Below are 11,329 nucleotides of genomic sequence, written 5' to 3'. Positions count from 1 at the left end.
TGTATTTTGGGTTCCCCTTGGAGTTCGATAGGATTTCTCCAAAGCTAATTATTATTGTTTGAGTTTGTTTCTTGGAATCAAGTTAAATGCAGTTAGTGTGTGGTTTTTATTTTATTATTTTCATTCATATTATTAATTGTACAAATTTGTTTTCAGATCCATGTTATTTATTGTTACTGGAGGTTCCCCTTGTGATTAAATAGAGTTCCTCTAGATTACTGTTGTGTGGGATTCTCAACTCAGCACCACCACTTCTCCTTAGCTATTTCCACCATAAATTAAGTTTTTTGGGAGGAAATTTGTAAGTCAATTTACCAGTTATCTACAATTGAAGTGCTACTACTCACAGAGGTCCAGTGTGGGCTGTAATTATTATATGGCAACAAAAATTGGTATATATTCTAATGCATTAATGCGAAACTGACTTACGCTGGAAAAAATTAGTTCCAATATAGGCCACCAGGTGCAAATCTGGCTCTGTGAATGCAAGCAAGAGACACAGAAATGTTTCCATACGTAATGGATTAGGAATAGGATTTGGGCAAAAAAAAGGTCAAACAAGTGAGAAAAGCACAATGTTTATTTTATTATTAACCTTAATCATAGCTAACACTTGGTTTAAGAATCATGAAAGAAGGTTGCATATGTGGAAGAGGCCTGGAGACACTGGAAGGCTTCAGATAGATTATATAATGGTAAGACAGATTTAGGAACCAGGTTTTAAATTTAAAGACACTTCCAGGGTTAGATGTGGACTCTGACAACAATTTATTGGTTATGAACTGTAGACTGAAACTGAAGAAACTGCAAAAAGGTAGGAATTTAAGGAGATGGGACCTGGAAAAACTGAAAGAACCAGAGGTTGTAGAGAGTTTCAGAGAGAGCATATGCGAAAAAGAAATAAAGTAGAAGAAGACTGGGTAACTTTCAGAGATGCAATAGTGAAGGCAGTAGAGGATCAAGTAGGTAAAAAGACAAGGGCTAGTAGAAATCCTTGGCTAACAGAAGGGATATTTAATTTAATTGATGAAAGGAAAAAATATAAAAATGAAGCAGGCAGAAAGGAATACAAATGTCTCAAAAATGAGATCGACAGGAAGTGCACAATGGCTAGGCAGGGATGGCCAGAGGATAAATGAAGGATGTAGAGTCATGTATCATGAGGGGTAAGACAGATACTGCCTACAGGAAAATTAAAGAGATCTTTAGAGAAAAGAGAACCACTTGTATGAATATCAAGAGCTCAGATGGAAATCCAGTTCTAAGCAAAGAAGGGAAAGCAGAAATGTGGAAGGAGTATATAGAGGGTCTATACAAGGGCGGTGTACTTGAGGACAATATTGTGAAAATGGAAGAGCATGTAGATTAAAATGAAATGGGAGATATGATACTGCATGAAGAATTTGACAGAGCACTGAAACACCTGAGTCGAAACAAGGCCCCAGGAGTAGACATTCCATTAGAACTACTGACGGCCTTGGGAGAGCCAGTCACGACAAAACTCTACCATCTGGTGAGCAAGATGTATGAGACAGGTGAAATGCCTGCTTCAAGAAGAATATAATAATTCCAATCCCAAAGAAAGCAGGTCTTGACAGATGTGAAAATTACTGAACTATCAGTTTAATAAGTCATGGCTGCAAAATACAGACACGAATTCTTTACAGACAAATGGAGAAATGTGTAGAAGCCAAGCTTGGGGAAGATCAGTTTGGATTCTGTAGAAATTTTGGAGCACTTGAGGCAATACTGACCCCACAACTTATCTTAGAAGATAGATTAAGGAAAGACGAACCTACATTTCTAGCATCTGTAGACTTAGACAAAGTTTTTGACAATGTTGACTGGAATACCGTCTTTCAAATTCTGAAGGCGGCAGGGGTCAAATACATGGGGCAAAAGGCGATTTACAATCTGTACAGAAAGCAGATGGCAGTTACAAGAGTCAGTGGTTGTGTCCCTCGACTATGTGCCAGATAGAAGATGTGGACAGTTTTAAATTCTTGGGGTTACAGCTTGATAATAAATTCAACTAGGAGGAGCACACCACAGAACTGCTGAAGCATCTTAACAAATCTCTATTTACAATGCGAATTCTGTCAGACATAGGGGATATAAAAATGAAAAAGCTGGCATACTATGCTTACTTTCATTCCATAATCTCATATGGGATTATTTTTTGGGGCAATTCATCAAGCCACGCTAAAAAAACGCGCAGTAAGAGTTATATGTGGTGTGAACTCAAGAACATCCAGCAGAAGCCTGTTTAGGGAACTGGGGATACTAACTACTGCTTCCCAATATACTTATTCCTTAATGAAATTTGTCATTGAAAATACCACTTTTCCAAACCAACAGCTCAATTCATGGAATCGATACTAGAAATAAGAATAATCTTCACAAGGATTTAAAGTCACTTAGTCTTGTACAAAAAAGGTGTGCATTATTCAGGAACACATTTTCAATAACTTGCAAGCAGCCATAAAAAGCTTAACAACCAATGAAATTCAGTTCAAGAAAAGCCTAAGGGATTTACTGGTGTCCAAATCCTACTCCATTGATGAATCTCTCAGTAGAATTAACTGATTATATATTTGCAATATAACTTCTGCACAATTTCAGTGCAGTAATGTGTTCATGGTAAATAAGTATTATAGCAGTTCTATTACATGTTTATGACCTTATAAACAAAAAAAACTATTTTAAATTCAGTGCATTAGTGTTTGTAAAATGACTTTCATATACTGTTCGTTAAAAAATGACGATCATTCCACTTGGGACCTTTGGAATGGTACATTAGCTTATTTGTTTGAGTTGTAAACATTTGTCATGTATTATTGTTTTTCTGACATGTTCTACATCCTGAAGGACATCCTCACTACGGATCAGTTGGAATGAAAGTAGATCTATTCTAATTGGAAAGGGCATTACTTTCTGAGCCACCCACAAAATTCCTTCAACCTAAATACAAAACTAAAACATGAAGCAGCCAGAACCAGCCTTTCGATTGCCCTTTTGTCAACTTCTAAACAGCATTTGATTCAATCACCAAACACACTTATTCTTTCCTCTAAGAGCAAGGACTGATCTGTCTCCAATCTGGGCCAAGTCATCCAAGATCAGGAGAAAGAAGTGAAAATCAATAACTACTAGAAACAATATACATAGAACAACTGAAATATTATTAGTGTGCACTTCTCTAAGTCTGTTACAGTCAGCATCGTATACAGACCCAACTAGGACCAACCTGAATTTTACGAGTGGCAAACAGTGTTTAAATGTAATTAGACGACTGGTGCTGGGAATTTTATTCAATAAATGCTGAACAAAGACTCCACAGACTTAATTTTAATGGACTATAACTTGCTGGATTCAAAGGCTTTCATAAGGCAGTTCTTCCAAATTGTTAAAAATACAGAGCAACTACATTTATATTACTAACCGACTAACCCAGTTCATAGTTTATGGTTCCTAGTTCCGGTCAGAGGTTGCTTGCCTAATGGTTTCTAGGGGCCACAAAAATTTCATCTACAATGTTTTGTGTATTTATTGACCAAATTTAAAAATACTATCGTAATTACACATTATGTCAAAGGTTTAATGCAATGAGACAGGTATGAAAAATGTGTATATGTTTCAAGGCAGCGTAGTTTACTACACACTAATTACACTGACTATATTCATCAAGTATGAGACAGAATATTTAGCAACATCCAATTAACTTTGAAATTATGTTTAAACATTTTATAAGCTTCTCCTGCTTACATGCTTAACAGCAAATATTTCACACATTAAATCATTTGTAAAGTAATCTCATGTTTGATGCTTTCTTATACTTTCGAGTTCACTTCTTTAATGAATTGGGGTTTACTGGCATTTACCAATGTCAAAGACAGGAATAGCAGAATACTTGGATTTTAAATGAAATTACTTTTATTACTTTATGTATTCTTTTCATAAGCAGAATTTTGGATGAACACATCTGTTTTCTAGTAAAGTCCAACAAAAATATTCCAGAAACCAAGATTTTGTATTTGAGAATTTTCAATTTTTCTGGTAAAAGTATAGAATTTTGATGGAGAAACATTAGGCCTGCAAACTGGTAAGACTACATTTTTAATACTTTCTTACATAAAATCTTTCTACACAACATTTTCACCATTGCCATCATCAAAGTCACATTTTTAATAATTATGGTTTAAAAATACATTTTGTAAAATAATTCTGATATTACATGAACCAGTACATACAGCAAATAAGTAACAGATATTAAAAAGGAAAAAATATAGCATGTGGGCACTCACTCACAGAATTAGTTGTATTGTATTGTATTGTCAAATAAGTTAAAAAATGAGTTACATTTGTGTTTCATTTAAAAGGAAATGTATCTCTCATAATATGAAGGGGTAAATGATTTATGATTTTTTCATTATTTGTTTCACAAATGCCAGTTGGAACTGCGAACTCAACAGATCACGATAGAGAGGTGCAGTGTATGTTCAGCCATTGATTTCATTCTGCTATAAGCAAAGCACATCACTGAGGTTATTTGCAGATAATTTAACAGTGACTTGAGACGATATTGAGCAAGCACAAACTATCTATTATTTGGCCATTTTCTCCAAACTGTGAATCTTCTGTCAGAAACAGGCCCCACAGAACTGATGATGGTGTAAAATTACTATGGCGCGTAGATTCAGGAGCCAATTTTATTTTTAAACCATTGCATTCTTTTTAAATGTGTATAAGATGCAGTAAGAAGAATGCCCACCACCATCAACAATGACCATTGCTCCACACTAATTCAGTTCTCACAAATTCTATCATTTTATTCAAAGACTGGAGCAAAATAATGCATCACACTGCTTCACTTTGTTAATATGTGCCAGAATTGATTCCATACCCTTTAAGATGATTTTTGTTGTGGGTTTTACAAATGTGAATCACTGAGATACTGGTAATACAACATTTTGAAATCCTTACAAAAATATTTTAATGATTATGTGTACAATCTGTAATAAATTACAAAAACATTTACAAATACATCATAAAAAGTACCAAAATAAATGGCAAGATCCTTATAAATACATTGTAAATGGCACAAATTATCACAGCATGTGAATACCACATAAATATTCAAAAATGAATCTTAACAGTATGTGCTACTTATGCACAATAAGATCATTTTAATACTCTTTCAGTCACTTTTGGCTGCTCCAGGTACTGATAACACAGTTCATTCATCACCACACAAACAACTGAAGCACAAACACTGAAAATTCATAATACTCAATTTGCACTAAACTGTTTTAAAATTGATGTGTCACAATTACAAATGCAGACATTTCTATCTCTTGTCCATCTCACTCCTTTCTCTCAAATCAGTCATGAGATCACGGGTTCCACAGCCCAGTAACTCAGGCTGCAGTTTTTGGCAAATGAGGATACAGAGGTGACATTTCAATTAATGGAGGTGTTTGATTTCCATGTGAACGTTTGTCATTTAAGTTTTCAGATAACTGATCTAGCAGTTCAGTAAATGAGGCAGCACTAATACTTTGGCCCAAAAAATGTAATACTAAAAAGTCTCCAGCCTGAAAAAAAAGTAGTTAGAGTTCAGTAGCACTATGTAGAGACTTTCTACCACTATAATTATAGTAACAATAAACAAAACTGAAAATACTTGGTAGTGCAGTAATAGAACTAACACCTGACACCTCAGTTTTGCATTTATTAGTAACCAAGTTACAAAAATTTGTCAATTTTTCAAAACAACGACTGTAGATATTTTATATCTTCAAAATCATTTATGCAATTTGTTCCATGTTTAAATATAGAAAAAAAACAACACTGTAAATTTGAAGTTGGCTGTGTTTACAAGAAATGGGTCTCAGTTCCTCTCCATTTGGATGTTCTGCATTACTTTCAACACATGTATCTTCTTTAAACATTGTACATTTCTTATTTTCCTTTTGTAAGGACCTCCTAATGACCAAATGCCACTTTCAGTTCTCAAGTGTATGGTTTTCACCAAAATTTGTTCAAGCTCTGATTTATTAACTTCTTCTCAGATCGCTTTGGGTACAGTTCCTGTTGATTCCTGCTCTGAAATCCTTCAGTTTTTTTAAAACTTCCAAAACATTCCTAAAGCTTCTTTTTGATTTCCTTTTACCTCTTGAATGCAAGTATCTGCTGGTATTCTGGTATTTGAAGACAACTTTTGATTAGTTTTTTTTTATTAGTTTGTGTGTAAATGCTAAATTTACCTCAGTAATACCTTAGAACTTTGCTACATTCTGCCATATTTAATCTTATTTTCCAGAATTCTGGAGTTGTCCTGTAACAACTTTTTTAATGATATAGAGGAAAATTACTTTTCTTAATTTCAAATTTATTTCACTCACTGCTATGATAATGAAAAATTCTTATGAAGGTTTTATTTCTTGCTGCAGTAAATTTGACAATCGTGTACATGTCCTAAATGCAGGACAATATAAACCAAATCTGTTGCAGCTGCTTTTTATTAAACCTCCACATTTCTAAAGTTCTTAACTTCCCTTACTGCCTCATTAGGCATACAGAACCTTATTTCATCCATGTAGGACATTTCCCTTTCAAAAGGATCAGTGTTACTGGCCACCTTTCATACACTGTTGGGTAATGACAATTTCTAGTTTTCTGAGATTCTTCATGGGTTATTCCTGAAAGCTGTTAATTACAAACCAGGTCACACAGAATTTCTTCATCTTTCTTTTTAAGTATTTAAATGGAAGTTTTTTAGTCCACGTATAATAAGTTATATAACTATGTACCAAACTCTACTTAATTTTGGTTTCGTAATAACTGCTGGTAGCACTCTTTTTACTCGTTTCATTTCTTGGCCCTTTTATTTCATGAACACTTCTTTGGAACTCAATTAAGATTTTATATATTCATGATTCATATCTTATTGTAAACCAGAGCTGATAATATTAGTTTCAGACCTTGCAGAGTGGTTACATTTGTTTTTGGCATTAAGTATTGTTTTTCTGTTTGTCTCTTTGGTGCATTATCTGCTCATCCTTTTCAGTTATCTTGAGCAAAATTTATTGTCTCTTGTCATACTGATTAGACATTTTGTAATTGGATAAATAAAACATCTACTCACCAAGTGGCAGCAGGAGAGCACATCTATTAAGGTATTCAAGTTTGCAAGCTTCTGGAGCCAGTGGCTCCTTCTGGCAGAAGGACTGGAGGGGAGGGAAGAGGGGGGGAAGGAAGAGGGGTGAAGGCAAAAGACTGGTGAGGTTTTGGAAAAAGGGTGGAGTTCAGAAAAAGTACCCAGAACCCAGGATCAGGGAAGGCTTACCAAATGGCCAGATAGGATGAGAAGGGGACTGTACCAGACAAGATTTGAAAATCCAAGAGCTTAAAGTTGGAAGATAGGGTAACATGCAAGGAAGAGATTACTGCCAAAACATTGTAACTAGTTAATAAGAGCAGAAAGCGAAGTACATTGTATGTGATGGAAGTGGCGGGAGGGTGGAACATCAAGTCAAAGTGAAAGATATAGAAAATTGAAAGGGAGTGAATAAAGAGATAGTTAACATGACGAAATGCTGAGACTGAAGAAATTAATAGACTGAGGCCAGGTTGGTAGCAAGAACCAAGAACATGTTGTAACAGCAGTTCAAACTTTTAGAGTTCTGAGAAAATGGTGTCTTTGGGAAGAATCCAGATGGTACGTGTGGTGCAACAGGCACCGAGGACATGAAGGATATTGTGTGTTGCCAGTATACCCAAACTGCATGTGCCCATTCATCCTAACTGGTAAATTGGTAGTAGTCATGTCGATATAAAAGGCCGAATAATGTTTACATAACAGCCGGTCTATGATGTGCTGTTTCGAAGGTGGCTCTCCATTTGCTAGTGTATGTTTTGCCAGTTACAGAACTGGTATAGGTGGTGACAGGAAGTTGCATAGGCCAAGTCTTACAGTGGTGACAGTCACAGGGATAGAAGCCAAAGGTAGGGAGATGGGTGCACAAGGAGAATAGGATCCGACAAGGATATTGCAGAGATAGGGAAGTTGAAAAAAAGCTTTTCTAGTTGTGGTGGGCAAAATGTCTGAAAACGGACCTCATTTCAGGGCATGATTGTAGGAACTCAGCCTTGTCAAAGTAGCTGATAGTGGTGATCTCAGTGTGTTTCCCCACATTTGCCATCTGGATTTTCCCCCCAGATACCAATTTCTCAGAACTGCACAAACAGGAACTAGTGCTGCAACATGTCCTTGGTTCTCACCATCCCCATGGTCTTTATCTACAACAATTTCTTTGGTTTCAGCATTTCTTCACAGTGAATGTTGCTTTCTTCACTCAATTTTAGTTTTATATATCTTTCACTCTCTCACCTGTTCTCAACCCCCACCTCGCACCTCCCTACCCCACCTCTATCACATACAACGCACTTAGCTTTCCATTCTTATTAACTCATGCACAACGTTTTGGCAGTAATCTGTCTTTCACATTACCCTATCTTCCACCTTAAACCTCTCTCGTTTTCAAATTCATCTGGTGCAGTCCCCAACAATCAGTCTTTTCTTCTCATACCATCTGGGATTCTGGGTAACTTTTCCAAACTCTACCCTTTTTCCTAAACTTCAACAGTACTTTTCCTTCATGCCCCTCCATTCCCCTTCTGCCAGAAGAGACCACTGGCTCCAAAAGCTTGCCAACTTAAATATCTTCATCTACATATTCTGCTGCCACCACTAGGTGAGTAGATTTTTTTGCCTAACGAATTGCATTAGTTTTTCAAAAGCTGACTATCTTTGCTGATGATCAGACAGTTTGATGATGATATTTCTTTCCTTTCTCAGACGTTATGTCTGGTTAAAAATGGAAAGTGACGCGGACCTTGATCAAGTGCGACTTCCTTTTACAATACAACAAATATACAGAAGATAACAGGAGAAAGAATTGAAAAATACATCCAACTGGCTGAGGAAGTTAAGGACATGTGGCATCAGGATAAAGTTGACATACCAATTGTACTATCAACTACAGAAGTCATACCACACAATATCCACCAGTACATCAACGCAATACAGCTACATCCAAACGTGTATATATACAACTACATATCTAAAAACAAAGATGATGTGACTTACCAAATGAAAGTGCTGGCAGGTCGACAGACACACAAACAAACACAAACATACACACAAAATTCAATATGTGTGTGTGTGTGTGTGTGTGTGTGTGTGTGTGTGTGTGTGTGTGTGTGTGTGTGTGTGTACCCATCCTTTTTTCCCCCCTAAGGTAGGTTTTTCCGCTCCCGGGATTGGAATGACTCCTTACCCTCTCCCTTAAAACCCACATCCTTTCGTCTTTCCCTCTCCTTTGTTGCGAAAGCTTGAATTTTGTGTGTATGTTTGTGTTTGTGTGTCTGTCGACCTGCCAGCACTTTCATTTGGTAAGTCACATCATCTTTGTTTTTAGATATATATTTCCTACATGGAATGTTTCCCTCTATTATAACTATATACAACTACAGAAATATGTAATTATTGATACATGTTCAATTACCTGAAAGTTCCTAAATGCAATGTAACATATACCGTACAGTTAAAAGGAAGTCACGCTTGATCAAGGTCCGCGTCACTTTCCATTTTTAACCAGACCTAAGGTCTGAGAAAGGAAAGAAGATAATAATATTGTCTGGTAAAATTTCTTTTGGTTTCTGTTGAATGTTTGGTTTTGTTTCCTTCTATTTTCACTTTCTTTGTATCTCCTAAGTTGTTTGGCCAATGCTTGTAATTTCTGCTTCTTTTCATCCAATTGCTCTATCGCTTCTTGTTTTGAGATTTTACCTAACCTTTTTCGTTTTTTGTCTGACATTTCATTTCTTATAAATTGTGTTAGCTGTCCGATGTCTTTTCTCAGTTTTTCTATTCTGATCTGTAGCCTGTGTTGCCATGCTGGTTTTGTGGGTTTCTTCTGTGTGTTGGTTGGTTCTGATCTGGGCCTAGGGTGTATATTTAGTGTAGTGACTGCTCCTATATAAACCTGTAGTTGTAACTCTTCCATAGTTGTATTTTCATTTATTTTGTTGTGTATGATTGTGTTGATAGTTGTTGTTGTTGTTTCGACTTGTGGGTTATTTGGTGATCTATGCAAGAATGGTCTAATGTCTGTATTTGTGTCTTTGTATTCTATACATGTCAGCTGAAATTTTTCTTCTATATCTAACATGTGTGCCACTTCACGTTCTATTTGTGCTTGTTCTGGTGGCTGTCTTAAGATATCGTTTTCCTCTGATTGTTTAATTGATGCATGTTGTTCTTTGTTTGTTTGCTCTGGGATGTTTGAGTCCATTACTGTATTTTCTTCTTCTGATTGCACATTATTTTGTTCCAGTATTTGTTGAACTTGTTGTTTGATGTTTTCTAATTCTGACTGGGGTGTCCTGTTATTTTTTATTATTACACGGATCTGATCAGCCAGTCGTTCTGTTAAAAATTTTAATTCTGGGTATCTGGTAATAAATGTTGTGTATACTTGTGACTGTATCCAGTTGTGTTGGTTCCTAAGTTTGTTACTTGGTAATAACAGAACAGAGGTGTCGGTTAACTTCATCTGACCATCCTACCCTCTGTCTGTTTTCCTTCTAGAGTGGTTGCAGGAAGCATATCCTTCAAAACACCTCTATTTGAATTTAAATCATTTTCCGTGTGGCTAGCAGTGTTGTTAGCATTGTGGGCGGGCATAGGGTTCAAGCGTCATCCCTGACCATGACAGCACTTGTCCAAGGCTTCATTAGGGGGGTTAGCCCTATTAGTGGTTTGTTCTTTTCGTCACCTTTCACGACTGGCAGAACATACCGGAGGCCTATTCTTTTCCCGGGCCTCCACAGGATAAATAATATTTGTAGTATCTATTCCTATTTTTTGTCTGCATCCTAGATATTTATAGGCATCTGTTTTTTCCATCGCTTCTATGCAGTCGCTGTGGTTACCCAATATGTAATCTTCTTGTGTAGTGCGTTTTCCCTTGACTATGCTATTTTTCTTACATTTGTCTGTCCCAAAAGCCATATTTATATCATTGCTGAATACTTCTGTTATCTTTAGTAATTGGTTGAGTTGTTGATTTGTTGCTGCCAGTAGTTTTAGATCATCCATGTACAGCAAATGTGTGGGTATGTTCCAGTAATATTATATCCATAATTTGTATTTGTATTATTTAGCATGGGTTCAGAGCAAGGCAGAACCAGAAAGGACGTAACGAGTCTCCTTGGTATATTCCACGCTTAATCTGTATTGGCTGTGATGTGATATCTGAATTTG

At 36.2% G+C, this 11,329-nt stretch overlaps 1 protein-coding gene across 2 annotated transcripts in view; it reads right to left on the bottom strand.

Moving 5' to 3' along the window:
* Nucleotides 1-4,350: 4,350 nt before the first annotated feature.
* LOC124802604 (innexin inx3-like) overlaps nt 4,351-11,329 on the bottom strand; it is a 30,910-nt gene continuing 23,931 nt past the window's right edge. For both annotated transcript variants that reach the window (XM_047263484.1, XM_047263485.1), the window contains exon 7: nt 4,351-5,594. In XM_047263484.1, coding sequence (XP_047119440.1) covers nt 5,418-5,594 — 177 coding nt within the window. In that variant the 3' untranslated portion in view covers nt 4,351-5,417. The remainder of the gene's footprint in view (nt 5,595-11,329) is intronic.

This window comes from Schistocerca piceifrons, chromosome 6, assembly GCF_021461385.2.
Source record: "Schistocerca piceifrons isolate TAMUIC-IGC-003096 chromosome 6, iqSchPice1.1, whole genome shotgun sequence".
Taxonomy (NCBI): domain Eukaryota; kingdom Metazoa; phylum Arthropoda; class Insecta; order Orthoptera; family Acrididae; genus Schistocerca; species Schistocerca piceifrons.
The sequence above is the reverse complement of the archived record's forward strand: the minus strand, read 5'-3'. Positions and strand labels throughout refer to the sequence as shown.